The sequence below is a fragment of the Lissotriton helveticus genome, chromosome 7 (genome assembly GCF_964261635.1).
Source record: "Lissotriton helveticus chromosome 7, aLisHel1.1, whole genome shotgun sequence".
NCBI classification, from domain to species: domain Eukaryota; kingdom Metazoa; phylum Chordata; class Amphibia; order Caudata; family Salamandridae; genus Lissotriton; species Lissotriton helveticus.
In genome coordinates this window covers 1,061,286,966-1,061,307,425 of record NC_136068.1, presented here as the reverse complement: position 1 = coordinate 1,061,307,425, position 20,460 = coordinate 1,061,286,966, and the positions used below count along the sequence as shown (strand labels likewise).

At 46.0% G+C, this 20,460-nt stretch overlaps 1 protein-coding gene across 3 annotated transcripts in view; it reads left to right on the top strand.

The window, feature by feature from the left end:
• The window catches only part of CYTH1 (cytohesin 1), an 836,242-nt gene that overhangs the window by 519,537 nt on the left and 296,245 nt on the right, over nucleotides 1-20,460 (top strand). For all 3 annotated transcript variants that reach the window (XM_078653934.1, XM_078653933.1, XM_078653935.1), the window contains exon 9: nucleotides 19,447-19,558. In XM_078653934.1, coding sequence (XP_078510060.1) covers nucleotides 19,447-19,558 — 112 coding nt within the window. The remainder of the gene's footprint in view (nucleotides 1-19,446; nucleotides 19,559-20,460) is intronic.

Sequence of the window (20,460 nt, the reverse complement as noted above, 5' to 3'; positions counted from 1 at the left end):
CTTCAGAAGATCAAGGCCAGAAAGGAGGTGGTTTCTAGTGATAGTGACCAGGAATCCTCCACTTCTTCCAGGAGATCTCAAAAAAGATCAAGATCTCCTCAGGCTCATTCCTCAGGGGACCATCCTGAGAAAGCCCTAAAAAAGACCAACCAAGGGTCTTCCGGGCGTAGTCCTTCAAAATCTCCTCAGAAAAAATCTAAGGAGAGTAAAGGACTCACTTTAAAAGAAAAAGAATCCCAAAGAGCCTCTTCTGAGCCTTTAAATACACAAACATTGGCTCCGGCATCATTCAAGAAGCCATCCTCTAGTATTCCTGAGGAAAATGTGAAAAAATCCACATCGTTGACGAGACAGTCGACGAAAAAATCATCGACTACGGCGATGACTAAGGTACAAGAGCTACCATTAGTGGTATTGGAGCCAGCGTCGACGACGACGAGATCGTCGGAGGCGTCAAAGGCGAAGGCGTCGACAACTGGAGTGTCGACGACTGGAACGTCGATGACGACAGTGTCGACGCCGGTAACATCAATGACATCGTCGACGACGGTGAGGACGACGACGGCAGTGTCGACGATGGGATCGTCGTCGAAGGTGATGACCATGAGGTCGTCGACAGGAACGTCGACGACGATTACTATGTCGTCGGCGAAGAGTGGATCTACGGCGCTGACAACAGCTTCGTCGACGGTGGTATCTACGACGAGCTCGTCGACGAGACAAACCCCGGGAAAAGAGCAGGAAGATCACGCCAGCAGTAACTTCTCCAAGTAAAATTACTTCATTGGTCCCGTCGCACCTTTTGGAGGAAGAAGAGTCAGATGATGAGGAGGATGATGGGCCCTTTGGGTATGTCATAAGCCCATCGGAGCTCCATGTAAAATGTCAAGATGAGGATGATGAGGAAGGGTATGAAGAATACCACAGTGTCACATACCACTGCTACCAACAAGAACCTCAGGAACAGATGGTAGCAATGCAATTCATCCATGTTGACGGATTTGCAATCTATGTTGGCGGATAATAAACGGAGGTTTCCGACGTCAGGAGTTTCTCAGGACATTCCACCTTCACGTCCTCGTTCAATTCCGGCCACTCCAGTCCGCAGTACAGAAAACCTGCTGGACACTGCTCCGCTGACACCTCAGGTCCGACAGCAGCAGGATCCTGTCACAACAGATGATGATGATGATGATGATGATGATGATGACCGCGAAGAAGGGGAGCTACCAGAACCCCACAGAGAATGGGATGATTATCTGATTCCATCTTCGCCTACCCAAGTACCGGCAGATTCTCCACTGGTGGATATTGGTGGCAGATTCTCCACTGGTGGATATTGGTGGATTCCACAACTTAATGGAGAGGGCGGCGAAAAGATTCCAGCTGCCAACGAAAACAACCCAAGCAGAATGTTTTCTATATGACTTTAAAGAGCCATATCAAATGTCAATCAGGTCTATACCAATTATTAACCACATATGGAAGGAAGGATTGCAGGTCATGACAACCCCAGCAACGGTTACACCGGTACTAGCGAGGCTGGATAAAAAATATAAGGCACCTGCGGACGCTCCAGCGTGTTTACTGGGCCATCCGAAACCGGACTCAATCATCTCGCAAGCAGCGCAGCAGAAGTAAAAAAATCCAGCAGCACCTATTTCGGCAACTCCGGACAGGGAGGGACGGTGTTTAGATAACGCAGGGAAACTATTCTCCTCCATGTCAGCGCTCCTGGTCAGAGCTGCTAATGTCCTTGCCATCCTGGGCAGATATGACAGATAGCTGTGGTGCGATGTAGCACCCTATATCGACCTCCTCCCAGAAGACTCTAAGCAGGAGGCGAAGAAAGTTCTACAGGAAGGAGAGAGAACTTCGGCTGAAGTTATTGATAGCACTATGGACATAGCTACCACAGCGTTTCGTTCCCTCGGAGGAGCAGCGGTTTAGAGGCGCCAAGGTTGACTGAGGGCCACTTCCTTTAGACCAGAGGTCCAAAATAAGATTCTGGACCTACCCTTTGATGGGGAAGATCTCTTTGGGCGCCTGGTGGATTACACCCTTCAAAATATAAAAGAAGACACAGATACAGCGAAATCCTTAGGTGCATTACAGTACCGGAAGGGGCCTTTTCGAGGCGCCCGTGGAAGAGGACACCCCTCGTATAGAGGTGGATACCAGCAAGGAAGATATACATCCTACCCTTCCTCTTCGCAGCCCTATCGGCAGCAATATAGGCAGAAACAATCGGGAGGCTACTCTAAGTCCACTCCCAGAGGACGAGGAGGTCGTTCTGGAAGAGATAATAATAACAGACAATGACAACCTACAGATTGCAGGTCCATTTCCTCCTATCCTGTCAAATGTTCCCCTGGGTGGAAGAGTGACTCATTATTTACCACAGTGCAGAAGATAACATCGGACAAATGGGTTCTCCGCGTACTACAATTCGGACATACATTAGAATTCCTCCACTTCCCTCCTCCCACGCCCCCTACATATCAAGAAGCAAAACACCTATCCCAGATGCGTCTGGAGATTCGGGCAATGCTCCGAAAGGGAGCAATAGAACCGGTGCCGAACTCCCAAAGAGGACGAGGATTTTATTCCCGTTTCTTCTTGATCAGAAAAGATGCTCTCAGGTGGCATCCGATCTTGGACTTAAGGTCCCTAAATGCCTACCTCAAAAAACAGTCATTCAGAATGGTAACCCTGCAGGATATTCTGCTGCTCTTAAACCCAGGGGATCAGATGACCTCCCTCGATTTACAAGATTCATATTTCCATATCCCCACCCATCAGTCCCACAGAAAGTTCCTTCGTTTTGCAGTGGCGCAAGACCATTACCAATTAAAGGTGCTACCATTCGGCCTAAAGTCTGCACTGAGAATATTTACGAAATGTCTGGTGCCGGTGGCAGCCTATCTAAGAAGACAAAAACACCAGATATTTCCATACCTGGACGACTGGTTGATAAAGGCACCATCGCAGGAGGCATGCATGGAGCTGTTTGCGGATCTGGGCCTGACCTTGAATGTAAAAAAATCATCTCTACAGCCATCCAGGATGACCAAGTTTCTAGGTGCGATCCTGGATACATCACAAAACAAAGCATTCCCGTCAGTGGAGAGACAGTTGGGACTCGTAAATCTAGCCAAGAAATTCGGCAAAAGAAAGTCTCTTTCAGTCAGAAGATACAAGTCGCTTCTGGGAACAATGTCCTCATGCATACCACTCATTCCCCTATGTCGCTTACGATTGCGACCGTTACAAGAAGAACTGGATCTTCAGTGGTGCCAAGCAGAGGGATCCTTCGAGGACAAGATAAAAATCACACGTCCAATGTTGCAGGCAGCAAAGTGGTGGACTCACAGGAACAATATCTCTGTGGGTCTCTCCTACCTGACCGAACCAGCTCCGTTGGTGGTCACCACGGATGCCTCCCTCGAGGGATGGGGAGCCGTCCTACAGGAGTTACAGGTCAGCGGCCGATGGCGCAGACAAGAACAACACCTTCACATAAACCTATTGGAGTTAAGGACAATAGGATTAGCGTTGTTGGCCTTCCTGCCAAGAATAGAAGGAAGATCAGTGTTAGTGCGGACAGACAACACAACTGCAATGCACTACATAAACAAACAGGGAGGAACAATATCTCTCTCTCTCTGTCAAAAGAAGCTCAGAAAATATGGAAATGGGCGATAGATCACGGAGTGACTCCGAAGGCCATACATCTTCCAGGAGATCAAAACACAACAGCGGACACTCTCAGCAGGCAGAAAACTACCTGTCACGAGTGGGAGCTAGATCAGGACACACTGAGGACCATCTTTGCCACGTGGGGAATACCAAAGGTGGATCTATTTGCCACAGCCCAGAACAAGAAATGCAGATTCTTTGCAAGTTGGCGTCATCAAAGGGGATTTATTATTATCATTATATTTATTTAAATGCTTGTATAGCGCAGGACTCGACCCCCGTAGGTGTATCTCCGCGCTTGGTTCACCAAGTGTGCTTTAAGATAGTGCTTTTAGGGGGCAAATGAGATTATACTGTCAAAAACAGGTTTGTTTTGAGTGTTCTCCTGAATGTAAGGTAATTGGTGTTTTGTCTCAGGCCAGGGGGAAGTTTGTTCCAAAGGGTAGGGCCCATGTACGATAGAGCTCGACCGCCCTGTCTTACCTTCCTGACTGGAGGAATCTGTAACAATAGTTGGCCGCTGGAACGAAGAAGGCGTCCAGGATTATAGATGTTGAATTTTTCTGCCAAATACTGAGGGCCTGAGACGAACAAACTTTTATGTACAACACAGCAGATCTTAAACTTAACCCGTTGACGATTGGGCAACCAATGGAGTCTTTCCAGAAGGGGGCGAGAGGGTGTTCTAGGCGGGACATTTAGGACCAATCTCGCCGCGGTGTTTTGGGCCACTTGCAGTCTGCTGAGTACATCTTCATTAGCAGATAGGTGGAGGCCATTACAGTAGTCTAGCCGGCTGACTACGAGGGCCTGGACAAGGGTCTTTCTAAAATTGTCCGACAAGAATGGAAATACACGCCTCAGGAGTCCAATCATCCGAAAACAGGACCCTGTCACCTGATTCGCATGCTCTTTTAGCAGTAGTCCCTGGTCCAGACGTACACCTAAATTCTTCACTGTCTGTTTAGGGCAGGGGACAGGGCCCAAATCCAGTGGCCACCAACCCGGAGACCAGAGGAGAGGAGCCTTCCCAAAAAGCATGACCTCTGTCTTGCCCACATTACATTGTAGGCAGTTGGAGGCCATCCAGTCAGACAACGTCTCATTCCCTCCGCAAAAGAATGTTTAATTGCAGGAGTGAGGTTCTGGAATGGAAACAGAAGCTGAGTGTCGTCAGCATACGACACTGGAGTAAATCCATGTGCTCTCACAATGTCAGCTAAAGGGGCCACATACAGGTTAAATAGTGTGGGGCTTAGGCATGAGCCCTGTGGGACTCCCTTAGTGAGCTCCCTAGAGATGGAATGGTAGGAGCCCAGGCTGACACTTTGTGAGCGTCCTGAGAGAAAACATTCAAACCAGGACAGAGCTAGACCTCCTATCCCCACCTTCTGCAAGCGGCCGAGGAGAATATCATGTGAAACCGTGTCGAAGGCTGCGGACAGATCCAACAGCACCAGAATCATAGAGCCCCCTCTGTCCTGTGCCATCCTGATGTTATCTGTCGCAGAGAGGAGCGCTGATTCGGTGCTGTAGTTGGGTCTGAAACCAGATTGTGTGTGGTCGAGCCCTCCTGATGCCTCGATGAATTTAGACAACTGGGTATTCACATGTTTCTCGGTCAGCTTGCTTAAATATGGCAGAAGGGAAATTGGGCGGAGGTTGGATAGGTCTGTCCATGGTGAGGCCAAGTTCTTACGAATAGGGTTAACTACAGCTCTTTTCCATTCTTGAGGTACCCGACCTTTCCTAAGAGAAAGGTTTATTATTGTTTGAATAATAGGGCCAAGTAGGTTGCCTAGGGAAGCAACCATTTTGGCAGGCAGGACCCTGTTTTAATATGACTTATCAGCGAGTTGATGTCATCTTGGCTAATCTCCGGAAAAACAGTGAATGTGGGTATAGGTAGGCTACTATTAGGTAAGCTTGATAGTGGAGGGGGGCTAGTGGTATTATCCTTGCAGTTTACTGCTTTTATAATTTTTTCATAGATCAACTCTATTTTATTTTTCAAAGAATGAGGAAATGTCATCACACAGGGATTGAGAGAAATCATCAGGACTCTCACAGGCTATAGGTTTCACAAAAGTCCGTAGAATCCTGTAGAGTTCTTTGGAGGAATTGCCCGCCTCTGTCAGCTGTGAAGTAATACAGCTTATCCTAGCCAGCCTGATGTTTTTGTGGTATAGGGACAGGGCATCAGCATATTCTTTCCTACTTTCCTCTGTGTGGTTCTTCCGCCAGACTTTTTCCAATCTCCTACATCCCTGTTTCTCCAGCCTAAGTTGTTCGGTGTACCAAATCTCTTGCTTGGATATGGGATGCTGTTTATACAGTTTCAAAGGGGCCAACAAATCAACCGCCTCTGAAAGGGTAGTATTAAATCTAGATAAAGCAGAGTCCACATTGTCTGTAGCTAATTTAGTGGGTTCTATCCACACTTTCTGTAGGTCATCCGATGTCACCTTGTGCCATTGTCTACGCCACTGGGGCAGAAGGACAGGTTGTTTATTAAGTTTGTCCAGGCCAAGGAGGACAAATCCCACCAAGAAGTGGCCTCCTATATGAGTAAGACCTTTATTCTGGTGGAATGCGTTTTTGATGGCATGGTCAGGCGTCTTTGCCTACGCATTTCCGCCGATTCCCCTCCTGCCACGAGTACTTACGAAGATGAAGAAAGAACCGTGCAGGATAATACTGATAGCCCCTTGGTTGCCCAGGCAGCATTGGTTCACAGAGCTGCTCCTTTTATCGGAGACCGAGCCAATAAGTCTTCGGCCAATTCCAACACTACTGACTATGGAGAAGGGACAAGTGCGGCATCCAGACCCAACATCATTGCAATTAGCGGCCTGGCTCCTGACTATGGAGAATTTCAGCACTTGAACATTCCAGCAGAATGCAGAGAAATTCGGGCAAAGGCAAGAGCGGAAAGCACTGATTGAACATACAGGATGAAATGGAAGAGATTCTGCTTATGGTGTCAGGAGAATGCCTTACATCCTCTGCGGGCAGAGGCGCATCAGATTATCCCATATTTGCTAAAACTAGCGAAATCAGGATTAGCCCTTCATCTATTAAGGTGCATTTGGCGGCAATTTCACGATGCAGGAGAAACTCAGCACATCCTTCTCTGTGTTCGGAGAGAATTGTGAAGCAATTCATGAAGGGGTTATTTAGAGTTTACCCACCCATCAGGCCTCCACCACCTGTATGGCAACTGAACATCAGCCAGAAGGGTGGGGAAAATAAAAGCCCTTACAACGCAAGAGCCATTTCTCCAATTCAGAGACGACCGATTAGTCCTCAGAACGAATCCAAGATTCATTCCGAAAGTACCAACAGCTTTCCATTTAAATGAGCCCTTAATCTTGAAAAGACTTTTTCCTCAACCATCGACTACTCTCCACACTCTGGATGTCCAGCGTTGCCTGAAGTTCTATTTGCAAAGGACAAAACCGTTTAGAAGGTTTACACAATTGTTTGTGGCGTTTAGTGCCCCCAGGAAAGGTTTCCCGTTGTCAAAACGGGGAATCTCAAGATGGATCTCAAGTCCCATTCAGTACTGTCACCAAGCAGTGGGGAAAGCCATTGACTGCACGGGTTTGTGCGCATTCCACAAGAGCGGTATCAACCTCAACTGCTCTATTTTCAGGCGTCTCCATACAGGACATCTGCAGAGCATTACTGCCTAGATGCCCATGCAAGAAGCGATGTAGCAGTGGGACAAGCAGTGCTGCGGAACCTTTTCCAATAACGGTGAGCGTCTTTCTCATCCCTCCTTCCTTTCTTTGGTAAGAAAAGCACATTTTATTGTGGATTGATATTGGATAGGTCATTGAGAGGCAATATGTCTATGTATATATTGATATGGTTACTATTATGTGCAAGTATCATGTGTTGCCTGTTGATGAAAACAAGGTGACGAAAACAAAATGTGCTATAATTTATTGCTCACTATTCTGATTCAGGTATGTGAATCTATGAAAGTTCCAATACTGGAGTAAGAAAACAAGTTACATACCTGTAACTGTAGTTCTCCAGTATTGGAAGCTTTCATAGATTCACATAGGCCCACCCTCCTCCCCTGAGAGGCTCACCTCGGATTGGGTATGGAAAGTATTATAGCACAAGTGCACGAAAATCTGAGGGGCAAGAGATTCTCTCAGGAGGGTTCTAGAGGGTGAGTACCTCTGATTAACTAAGATAAAAGTTTGGTCCTTTTTTACATAACGAGGGTTATGGGTTGCAAAAGAAAAATGGGCCTAGGCCTTTTTTACAGTTAGCTATAACTGCTAACCATTGCTTTTTTATGTACCGGAGACTCCCGTCTCGACGACTGGGAAATTATTCAGGTATGTAAATCTATGAAAGCTTCCAATACAGGAGAACTACAGTTAAAGGTAAGTAACTTGCTTTCTTAGTCAAGCCTGCTTCATCAAGTGCCTCATATAGAAAAGAAATCAAGACTATCACCACAGGAGCCTCAGTTTATGAATTCACACGTGGAACTTGACTCCCTTTTAGTAACTAAACACAGGGAAAATGCACACAATCCATCTGTACTGGGATTACCCCCAATCCCGGACTGTACACTTGTGGATGTGTTAGGTAGAAAATAAGTAGATGCAACCCAATGATACAATAGTAATTCCAGTGCGCTACTTGATAGATGTGGGAAAACATGCAGCACCTCTCTGAAGAGTTTCAGGCGAAAGAAAATCCAATGTTGGAAGAAGGTAAAATCATTTTAAACACCTTTTGAATTCAGCTAAACCTACCATTGGGCAATTTCATGATTCGGACCAAAAGAACAAATATGGGCAATTTCCAGATTTGAACCAAAATAACTTATTCTAACTATGGCCGATTTTTGAAAGCAATATACTGTTACGTCCGCTGTACCCTTATGGTTGTGGGGGAAAATAAGGCATCTAGGTTCACCAAGAAACCGAGGTACCCACAGCCAATAACTGAGCTGCATCTTGCAAAGGTTTTTCATTGTGTACCGGGTATAAGGCAATTGATTTGGTAAAATATAAAAAGTGAAAAATAGGTTTCAAGAAAACCTATGTCTTTCTGAAATAGTAACAAGAAATTAAGTTTAGAAGCAGTGGTTATTTGCACATCTCAGAATTTGTGGGTACCCATACTAGCATTTGAATTAGATGGCAGTATTCAAAATGTCTTCTTTTTTTAACACTGTCTTACATTTGGAAAGTAGAAATGCATTGAAAGACAATTGGTAATAACACTTGTTCTACTATTCTGTGTTCCACTTTATCTGCGCATAAAAACGGTACCTCACATGTCAGGGAAGGGCTAGTGCCCACGACAGGAAATGGGTCAAAACGTAACGTCAACACATCACATTTTTCCGCTGAAAACTTACCCCTTTTTTTGCTATGTGCCTACCAGTGAATTTTGAGCCCGAGCTCAGCAAGCATCTAGGCAAACCTGTACGTTTTTTAAGACTAGACATCCAGGGGTATCCAGGATTGTGTGACTTGTGTGGCTCTTTCTGTTACCCAAAATCCCTTCCAAACCTCAAACTTTATCAAAAAAACTAATTTTCCTCACATTTCTGTGAATGTAAGTTCTGGAATCTGCTCGGAGCCACAAACCTCAACCCACCCAACATTTCTCCAAGTCTCCTGATAAAAAAAGGTACCTCACTTGTGTGGGTAGGCCTAGTTCCCACAACAGGAAACAACCCAAAACGTGTTGTGGAGACATCAAAATTATAAATCGCAAGACTATCTGGTTTTGCTAGGGAGTCCCCTGAGTTTTTGGTTCAGGGCTTTTAGCGAAAACTATCAAAACCAGACATATCTGAAAAGTAGATACCCAGAGGAGTCCAGGGAGGTGCGGCTAACGTGGATCTGCCAACATTTTCCTACCCAGAAGCCCCTGCAAAATTTAGATTTAAAAAGTCATGTTTCCCTCACTTTTCTGTGTGGAAAAGTAGGGGGATCACCGGGCCACTACAAATTTCCTACTTACCAGCTTTCCCCCAGGTCTCCCGATAAAAATGGTAACTCACTTGTGTGGGTAGGCCTAGTGCCCGCAATAGGAAAGGGCCTAAAATGCACTGTGCGGACTTAAAAATGATTGATCGCTAAACTACCTGGTTTCGCGAGGGAGTCACCTGCGTTTTTGGTCCTAGGCTCAGTGGCCATCTAGGTAAACCTACCAAACCCAGACATTTCTGAAAACTAGATGTCCAGGGAGGTGAGGCTGGCGTGGATCTCTCAACATTTTCCTGCCCAGAATCCAGTGCAAACCTCAAATTTAGCTAAGCAAAATCATGTTTTTCTTACTACAAGGCTGTTTTATGCTAGTTCGCGGGGCACCTGTGTTTTTTGGTCCAGGGCTTGGCAGCCATATAGGGCAACCTACCAAACCCAGACATTTCTGAAAACTAGACACCTGGAGGAGTCAAGGGAGGTCTGGCTTGTGTGGATCCCCCTACATTTTCTTAACGAGAATCACATGCAAACCTCAAATTTAGCTAAAAAGTCAAATTTTCCTCACATTTGTGAGTGAGAAAATAGTGGGATCACAGCAACGCCACAAATTTCCTACCACTCAGCATTCTCCTTGGTCTCCCGATAAAAATGATACCTCACTTGTGTGGGTGGGCCAAGTGCCTGCGACAGATTCAACAAGCATTGGCATAGCCGATAGGTCTCGCTTTTGGGACCTTCTAAGTATTTAGTTATGCAGCACAATATTCTTGGTGCAACAACAACTGTTGCATGGCTAAACACTTAAAAGGTCCCAAAGGCGAGACCTGTTGGCTATGCCAATGCTTGTTTTCATTCCTACATGGCATTTTGTATACACTTCTGTCTCTTACAGGTTGGACCTCGCACAAACTTTGCAAATGAAAATTACGCTCGAGACTTGTTCTATGTACTTCATCAAATGTCATGGAAAGAATTAAATAAGGGAAAACTGCTTCTGATCGTTAAGAATGTGGGATTATTTTGCCCTTCCCCTGCTCTGTATATTTATAATTGAGTCTAAGCTGTGCTTTTAGCAAGTCTTGTCCCTTCTTTTTAGTGTTTCACTAATTTCTTTGAATTCCGTGAAGCATGTTGTATTCACTGGTAAATAAACAACGCGCACATGTGAATTATGAAAACGGTGGAGAAGTAGATGTGATGTCAGTAGTGCATAGAAGGGAATGCACCAGTGTACTGTGCTGATGCTGAGAGGATGGATGACGGGGACCTTAGACTTCACATGGTGTGCAGAGATGTCCCAAGAAAGCTGACTGGCGAGCTGGCGAAGGGCTGGATCGTGTGACCTGTGCTCCATCCAGGACTAAATACATTGCGGTTTGCAGATCTCAATTGCCAAAAAATAAACGGCCGAGGCAGAGACGGTAACAAACATGGCGGCGCCCCGGAGCCTGAATAACGCTCCGCAGAGGTAACTGATTGGAGTGCCGAAAGCCACGCTCTGTGGTGAGGGAGTTTGCATGAGCAAAACAGGGGGGCAGAGAGCGGGAGAGGCATAGCGAGCATTTAGGCGCTATGGCCACGCGGCCGTGAAAGTGACACGGCCACGCGAAAGTGAAAAACAAATGAAGAGCTGAAGAGGAGGGAGTGGGAGGAGGTGGGAGGGGAGTCACGCGCACGAAAGTAAACAAGCTGACTAAAGCCAGATGGCAGCTGTGCACGTCGCGCACGCTTGTGCACGTAACAGCAAGCTGGTGGCCGGCAAAAGCCTCTGGGTAGCACTTTCAAAACCCGCTTACTAAATGTCTCGCTTGAGCCAGCGCATGCGCTGGCTCAGGCGAGACCTAAAAACTAGGACAACTGTGCTTTGTATGGTTATACCGGGAGACCAAGACTCCAACATCCCTGGCAGAAACTTAGGACTTAGAAACTTAGGAGCCCTTGTGCGAGTGAATGAGGATGTTTGTTTTTGGTCTGGTCAAATTGTCTCTGGCACGCCCTACTGTACCAAATGCATGCATAATATGGGCATTCTGGGTTACCTCTACATGATGGCCCATCAGCGATTTAGAGACATTTTGGCTATATCTGTCATGGTGTACCAGACATATTTCTAAGCCTTGTTGGGAACATTCAGGCTGACCTTTGCATCAGGAGCCCGTCAGTGATTTTTTGACATTCTAATCTTGGCAAATTGGCAGTAAGTGTCATTTCTGGACATTTTAAGCATGCTAGCAATATTTGCCCAGTCACCACCAAATGACACTTGTATTACCATTCTAGGCAACATCTGGCTATCCTGGGCATCATGGTGGTAATCCTTCCTATAAGTGGTATAGCCACCTATAATGTGGGCACGCTAGGCAATAGTCTGACTACCATAACAGAATAGTGGCTCATCCTTGCCATATTCTGGCCAAGATTAATAACATTTTTAATATCCCCGCAATAACATAAGTCCATCCTTAACTTATTGATCCAATCCCTGCCATAATTGGCATATCTGGAATAATCCTGCTGAACATTGTGGATATGTGATCAACATCCCTGGTATGTGATGATAAATCGACATGAAATATGCCTATATTAGGCAATCAAACGTGAAAGTAATTGATGAAAATGAAAATGCCAGGATGTTTGTGGACACAAAATATATTTATTAAAAATCAAAACCTGGACAACATTTCATGACAAAATATTATTTTCCTGGAAGTTAGAAGCTTGTGTTTGGAGGAATTGAGTGCATTTACAAAAACGAAAATGTGTTTCAAGGTCAAATGTTTATTTTCAGAAATTCACAAACTGATGTTCTGAACATTTCTGAAATATAGTTAAAGTTAATATTTGACAGACAATTCATGCCGAGTATGGGGGACTTATTTCTTAATTCAATTCCCTGATACCAAAAGATACTTCCTACCATGCTTATTATTTCTTGACTTGCCTGAGGCATTTTGTCTTCTATATTCATAAAGCTTTTATGATATCACAACTACTTCTAAAACCACGAAGCATGGAGGGTAGGTGTGAAGCATGCCATCTGATTCTGTGTCACTTAGCAGTAAGTAGTATTGAGCCTGTAGGTGCTTTGTAGCTCTGCCGTCTATAGCATGTGATTGAGATTTGAATTACATTTGAGTTGCCCACCTGCCTCTTCCATGCAGAGTCTCAGCCACAACAAATGACTGAAAATTGGTATGCGGACTTTGGGACACATTTTGTTTGCCGGCAGATAATTCGCAATCTGCACTGCAGCGCCCACTAATTAAATAGCGCTGGTGTTGAAGGTGGCGAACTGCATGGGGGCAGGGTGGGTAGCAGGGGTAGTAGGGAGCAGGGGGTAAACACCGACGTTGAGAGTGTGCCGGTGTTTGCCTTGTGGTGAATTGCCTTCCTGAAAATCTGCTGTGAAAGGACTACACTGAAATAAAGGATGGAAGAACCATTTTAAATGCATTTTGAAAACTGCTAAGCCACGTTAGCTTGTATTACACGATATTCTACCTGCCTGTGATAAAGATCTGTGTAGCTCTTTTAGCTAATATTGCATCCATTGTCTTGGCATCATTTTAAGAAAGGTTTCAGAAGAGGCAACATCCCCGGGGAAGGTAAGGTTTGTCTCACACTCAACAAAATTATTACAATGGGTCAACAATGTGCTTTTGACACTGCTCTTTTTACAATTCCTCCCCCACCCCTGACCTCCTACAGAAGTCCGGCTGAGGCAGGATTGGTCACTTGGCTTCACTCAGTCAGTCCGATTCAAGGAAGGTATTTACAACCAAAAACTTTCAAAGTTCGTCAGCTCTTCTAGGCTGCGGTGCACTACGACCACAGTGCCTGCCTCCAACAAACCGAAACTATACAGACACAAAATGCACAAGTCACTCAAACAGAGAAAACAAGCGCTCAGCAGCAGGGGAGGGGGCCTGCGTGATTCCCTTGCGGGAGCGTGTAACCATATGGCACCACCATATGGCGCCGTGCGCTCCAGCAAGGAAATCGTCAGACGTGCACGCATTGCCATTGCAAGCAATGCAACGCGTGCACGTTTTTGCCCCCAAAGCTGTGCCGATGGCATTAGGTCTCTCCTAGGCAACGCATGCGCGCTGCGTAGGCGAGACCTGAAAACCTGTAAAGATTGAGGGGAAACCACAGTTGGTCCAAAAGGGCAGTTTTTTTAAAAATGTTTTTAGGCTGACTGCTTTGGGCACCCACAGAAGTGAGGTATCATGTTGATCGATAGGCTGAGGGGAACGCTGGGTATTAAGAAATTTGTGCTGGTGCAGTGATCCTACAACTTTCCCACACAGAAATGTCAGAAAAATTACTTTTTAGCTAAATTTGAGGTTTGCAGGGGGCTTCTTGGTAAAGAGAAACACTGTGGGATCCACACAAACCACATCGACAGTCCGCGCACAACCAGGCGCGACCGGTGTGCTGGACAATGGACGGGCAGTGGGGTGGGCGGGCTGGCAGGGGAAGGGCATAGGTGTCACAGGTGGGGAAAATGAATAAATAAATCACCTGCAGCCGGCCGCGTCGCGCTCTTCCCCTGTTCTTACAAGGTCTCACAGGCTCCCAGAATGCCCTGCGGCCAATCCTGAAGCTGCTCTTGTGCATGAGAGCAGCTTCAGTATTGGCCTGAATGCTCTAGATTGGCTCTGATGGACAGACTAAGTCTGTACCGGCTCTCTCAAACCCAGCTGTGTTGCTGGGTTGGAGAGAGCTTTTACTGCGCTTGACAGTTTGGCCAGCCTGAGACCGCCGGCTAAACCGCCCAGCGCAGTGAAGGGAGGGCATCTAGCACTACCCTCGGTCACCTCCCTTTGCCCCCCTCCCCAAGATAAGGCAAGAAAGGAAAAATAAAACAAGTGTTTATCATAGTTTTATTTTTCTTTTACTGGCGTTTCTGGGGAAAGCAACACTCCTCTGCCATAGCGGAGGAGCCACTGATGCGCACACCACCAGTCAAGCACAATCCACACACACCGCCTGCCAAGCGGCATCCACACACTCCGTCTGCCAAGCGCCATCCACGCACATCCCCTGCCAGGCACCATCCATGCACACCATCAGCCAAGCACCAGTCCACGCCTACCGCCAGCCAGGCGCCAGCCCACGCACACCGACAAGTAAGAGCCAGTGTACACACAACGCCACCAAGAGCTAGTCCACACACACCATCAGCAAAATGCCAGTACACACACAGCCAGCCAAATGCCAGTACAAGCAGAACTCCAGTTCACACACACAGTAGCCTTCCCTGGTAATTGTAGGAAGCTGGCTCTGTATATACAATACCAAAGTGAGGTATAGTGTGCACAGAGTCCAGTGGAACCCCAAAGGTAGACAGAGGTAAAATTGGATAGAACCTTACTCTCTATTTGTGGTAGTGTGGTCGAGCTGTAAGGCAGTATCAGTGGACACTGATAAGCATTTGTTGTACACACTCAGTCAACTAATGAATTCACACACTCAAAGACTGAACTTCAGACCAATTATTTTTGTATCAAAATATTCTTTAAGTTATTTTATTTTCTAGAACCAAGCAGATCGGGCCACTCGCGGTTTGGGGCGGGGGGTTCTCCGTGCAGAGGCTGCAGGTGACGTCGAGGAGTCCCGGAAGGGTCAACCCACCGTGGAATCGGACTCTGAAGCTCTGGGGGACCTCGCTGGGACCCGTGGGCCACTTAAACTCGGGCGGTAGGCGACTGGTGCATTGGTAGTTCCAGGCATCGAGTTTCTTTGTCTTCAGCAGGCTCAGAGTCTGTTTTCGAAGTTTCCTTTATACAGGGCTGCTGTTCACAGGGGATCCGGTCTTTGTTGAAGGCAGTCAGTCCTCCCAGGGTTTCTGTAGGCCGCTGGCAGCAGGACAAGACGAATTTTGGCACAGGATCTCCGTAAACTGCAGACGGGCCAGTAGGGCTGGTGCCAAAACAGTTGTTCTCTGCAGTCTCCTCTGCTGGGCATATTCTGTCGTCCTTTTTTCTTAAGTTGCGGGAATCTGCTTTCTTGATTCAGGGCTGCCCCCTAAATACTGTATTTAGGGAGCGTTTTAGGGGTCTTGAGGTCGGTAGCCAATGGCTTGAAACAGGCAAAATGTGTCCAATTAAAAAAGGGTAGCGGCCCTTGTCTATGGGGTCGCTCTCTGACAAGCACATAAACTTATGCCTGGTGTCTAGTGGGCTTTCTGTGCCTTTTTGGGGCAGATTGGGGGTATTAACCCCCCTCTGGCCACCAAGGGGTGCAGAAATACAGACCAATTTGTGTTTGGGCTCACTGGCATGTCCATTGGGGCAGCCCCCTCCCCTACATATAAAAAAACCGAATCCCTTGTGCCTAGGGGGCTTCTGTCCCTGGGAAGGGGGGGGGGGGGTAGATCAGGGGCTATTGCCCATTCTAGTGAGCCCCCCTTCTGACCTACAAAAAATTGTCCCTGGCTTCCTAGAGGGCTTTCTGCTCCCCTGGGGCGGGGCAGGCTGGGGGCTATTGCCCCAAGGGGGGCAGTGAGACCGTCAAATTAGTTGGGAGGGAAGTCCAGACCCTTGGAAGGCATACGATGTTGTACTGCCGGACCCAGACATTGAGGCACAAGTTTTGGTCGCAGTTGGTGGTATTGGTTCTAGGTGCTGGCGCCACAAAGGAAAATCCACATATGTTATTCTTAAGGAATAATTATTAGGACGGTGCTATAAGGAGAAGAGAACCACACTCCCTCTTCTAAAATCGGCTAGGGCCACACAAAGTTGTAAACTCCTTAGCACACGTATGATAATTCAAATGGTATACATGTCTTTCACCATACAACAAAAATACATTCTTAAATAATTAGATCCTTATTAGTCAAGGTATTCTTTGGTGTTGCTTTATTTCAGGAGACGTCACAGCCAACACGTGTTTCGTCGTTAGGGGAATGTAACCCACGACTTTCTCAAGGCTAGCCTTCTTTATATTGTTGTTTAGTAGTTGAGGTGATATTTCCAACCCTCAAGGGGTTCTGTTAGGGTACCTTATTCGTATCTCGTGATTCTTAATGAAGTACTCAGTTTTAGGGTTTTCAATTGTTCAGCTCTCGCTGTTACTTTTGGTCATTCGACTCCGTCCCCTCTGCTGTATGTATGAAGCAGTCTGACTGACTTAATACATACAAACTACTAAACAACAATATAAAGAAGACTAGCCTTGAGAAAGTCGTGGGCTACATTCCCCTAACGACGAAACACGTGTTGGCTGTGACGTCTCCTGAAATAAAGCAACACCAAAGAATACCTTGACTAATAAGGATATAATTATTTAAGAATGTATTTTTGTTGTATGGTGAAAGACATGTATACCATTTGAATTATCATACGTGTGCTAAGGAGTTTACAACATTGAGGCGCAAGTCCCAGCTAAAGAAGCATCGCCTGACGACACTTCCTCCTTGTACAGTGTCATTCAGTGTTCTGCTGAATACCATAAAGTACAGATGCATAATATGGACGAAGAAACAGACTTCTGAGTTGAGACACTCTCCAAGACAGAACCCTCCATACAATACTTGCCAATGATAGGATCAAGGCTTACAGTCTCAAAGGAGATATTCAAAGTCAATGCTTAAAGTCTCAAAGGAGATATTCAAAGACCAAGTGAAATCTAGGGTGCAAACACCATGCATTGAACGAAAATACAAGCCTTCCCCTGCTAACACACTTTATATCAGGGGACACCTACCATCTGAATCCCTGGTGTTAACAACTGTAAGGAAGAGGGCAGCCTCCCAGAGTACTGGAGCCGCATGTCCTTCTGATAAAGAAAGCAAACATATAGATGCCGCAGGAAAGCTGGGGCAGTGGGCCATGCAAATCATTGGCTCATAGCCAACTCAGTAGGTTTGCTATTGCTCTATAACTGGGCCACTTGGGATGACATAGAAGAGTTGCTACAACGTCTTCCAGAGCAATACAGAAAGAGAGCAGAAGAGTTAATTATAGAAGGAAGGCAGATGTCAAATGCAACTATGCGCTCCACCCCAGACAGCGCGGACACCGCAGCAAGAGGGATGAACTCTTCAGGCCTCCTGCGTAGGCATACCTTGCTATGCATCTCCGAGTTCTAACCTGAGGTTCAACAACACCTGCTTAGCGTCCCATTTGATGGGGAACATCTCTTCGGGCTGGAGGTAGACTCTCAGTTAGAAAAAATAGAAAAGGATACAGAGACTGTGAAATCCAAGGGGCACTGCAGACCACTACACCATGTTAGCAGTCCTTTCATAAATATCAGTATAGACTAGCCTCCAAGACCTCCGCCTCGGACACCCAGACGTATCAAAAGCAGCAGCAAACATATCACCAGCAAAGGGGTAAGGTTACTACAGAGAAGGCTTCCAGGGGTGTAACCAGAGAGGCAGAGTTAGGGTAAGTTCCAGAAAGGGAGCCTACACCTCCAAACAGTGGCGCACCATACATTCCCCTCAGACACACAACACCTGTGTCGGGGGAAGACTCCAGCAGTTTCACTACCTTTGGCCTGAGGTAACATCAGACCAGTGGGTACACAGGTATCACAGGAAGGCTGCCTTTACTTTTTAATACCCAAAAAAAGCTGGGACACTCAGACCGATTCTGGACCTATGCCTTCTCAATCATGACAGTCTGTCAGAACACTTACAGATGGTGATACTACAGGATATAATACCTCTGCGGTAAGAAAGCGACTTCATGGCGGTGCTTGACCTAAAGAACGCATACTTTCATGTACCGATTCACCTTGCACATCGTTGGTACCTCAGATTTGTGGTAAGTGGACCCCATTACTATTTCAATGTTCTCCCTTTGGGCTAACAGCTCCAAGAGTGTTTTGAAAAAGATGCCTCTGGAGAAGATGGAGAAGGAGTCTGGTGGAATCCAAGGGTGGATTCAGGAAGTGACGAACCTACAAGCAGAAGAAACAGTCTATGCCACTCAAAGGTGACCAGGAGACACCCTATACTTAGGGTGAAAATGCAACACGAAAAGATTATGGATGAAATGCTGAACACTGTCAAACATTCACCCCCAGTCAGAGATCTGGTTTTACTCCAGCTATTTTGCTCGCCACACTCCAGTTTGGACCCAGCCATATGCAAATAAGCCTTGACCCTATTCCCAAGGGGAAAGTCTAGCCCGTACTGCCAGACCAGGTCCTTCCTGGACCGGAAAACAAGCATCCTGGACTGGTTTCGGGGCATCAGCCAGGCTAGCTTGAAACCGGTGGCATTGCGACCATGGGACCCACGTCTGGGCATACCCTTCACAATTAGGGTGAAAATGCAACACGAAAAGATTATGGATGAAATGCTGAACATTGTCAAACATTCACTCAGAGTCAGAGATTTGGGTTTAATCCATTGTTATTTTGCTCACCACGCACTTCCAGTTTGGACCCAGCCATATGAAATCAGCCTTGACCCTGTTCCCCATGGGAAAAGTCCAGCCTGATAAATTATACCCAGATCTTTTTGACTGGGGGTTAATGTTTACATTGTTCAGCATTCTGTCCATCATTTGTTCCTTTTGCATATTTCTGGTACTGAGCACCTAGTTTGCTGTCTTGAGCCTGCTTTCAAAGAATTTTTATTTCTCCTGTTAAATTTGTATTCTCTTCCTAATGACTGCTTTTATGCCCTAACTGCCATTATTCACATTTAATACAAATCAATAATTGTGTAAATCACCTCAAAACAGCAGTAAAGTAGTCATGTAGCCAGCTTTAGAGGCCTGCTCTGTGAATTTACTTATGTTTGTTTCCGTTTCAGAACCTCTATGACAGTATCAAGAACGAGCCATTCAAAATACCAGAAGATGATGGTAACGATCTGACTCACACATTCTTCAATCCTGACCGGGAGGGCTGGTTGCTCAAACTCGGTGAGTGCAAATCTGTCTATGTAGGTGCACTGTACACAACCAAATAAAATCGATAAGAACACTAATAATTTGTGTTATTTTCGCTCAACAGTAGAATGGTTTCAGGACAACAGACTTCATAAACACTAAAACATTGGCTGAAAACTATATATTTTGATTTGTTCATTCTTCTTACACAATATGGATAAACATTAGCCAATAAGAGCGATTTGCATATTTTGTGCCTTGTTCATTTTGCCAAGTGGACATTTCGCCTTCTGCTCTGCAGCGCATAACTAACTAAACAGTGCTGCAGTTGGAGCTGGTGAAATGCCCTTGGGCAGGGTGGGGAGAGAAGAGGAAAAGCCACAAAAATAAAACCAAAAACTGCAATCACAGCGATGTCAAGAGTGTGTTGGTCTTTGACCTGCGGTGAAATGTCCGCAAATTAATTGGAACTGAGCTCATAATGCATCCTATGAGAGGCATGAGCTAAAATGTAACCATCAAACAACAAACCATCAATGACTATTGGGCATCCTTGAGTATTGAAAATACTACTCCGAAAAACATAAAACGTGTATCCGATCTGTAACAATTCAGGTGGACAAATATCGGGACAGAAACGTATGCTCTGTTTTTAGGTCTATTATCAACAACAATATCTCAAACGGATTCAGTAGGGGGAGGGCAAATATATATATATATGAAGAGAGACTGGATTTTTTAGAAAGTGCACGTAGCATCATATATTTGAGGACACATTTCATTCAAAACAGTTAAAGCAGCACTGTGGGCATGGAATGCAGTGGCAACCCAAGGGGGCTTTGTGCACTAAGTGTTAATGAAGCAAAGAGTGACGGCGCAAGTGACAGGTGGGTGAATACTGCGAGGACGCAATGTCACAATGTGACTAACACGCA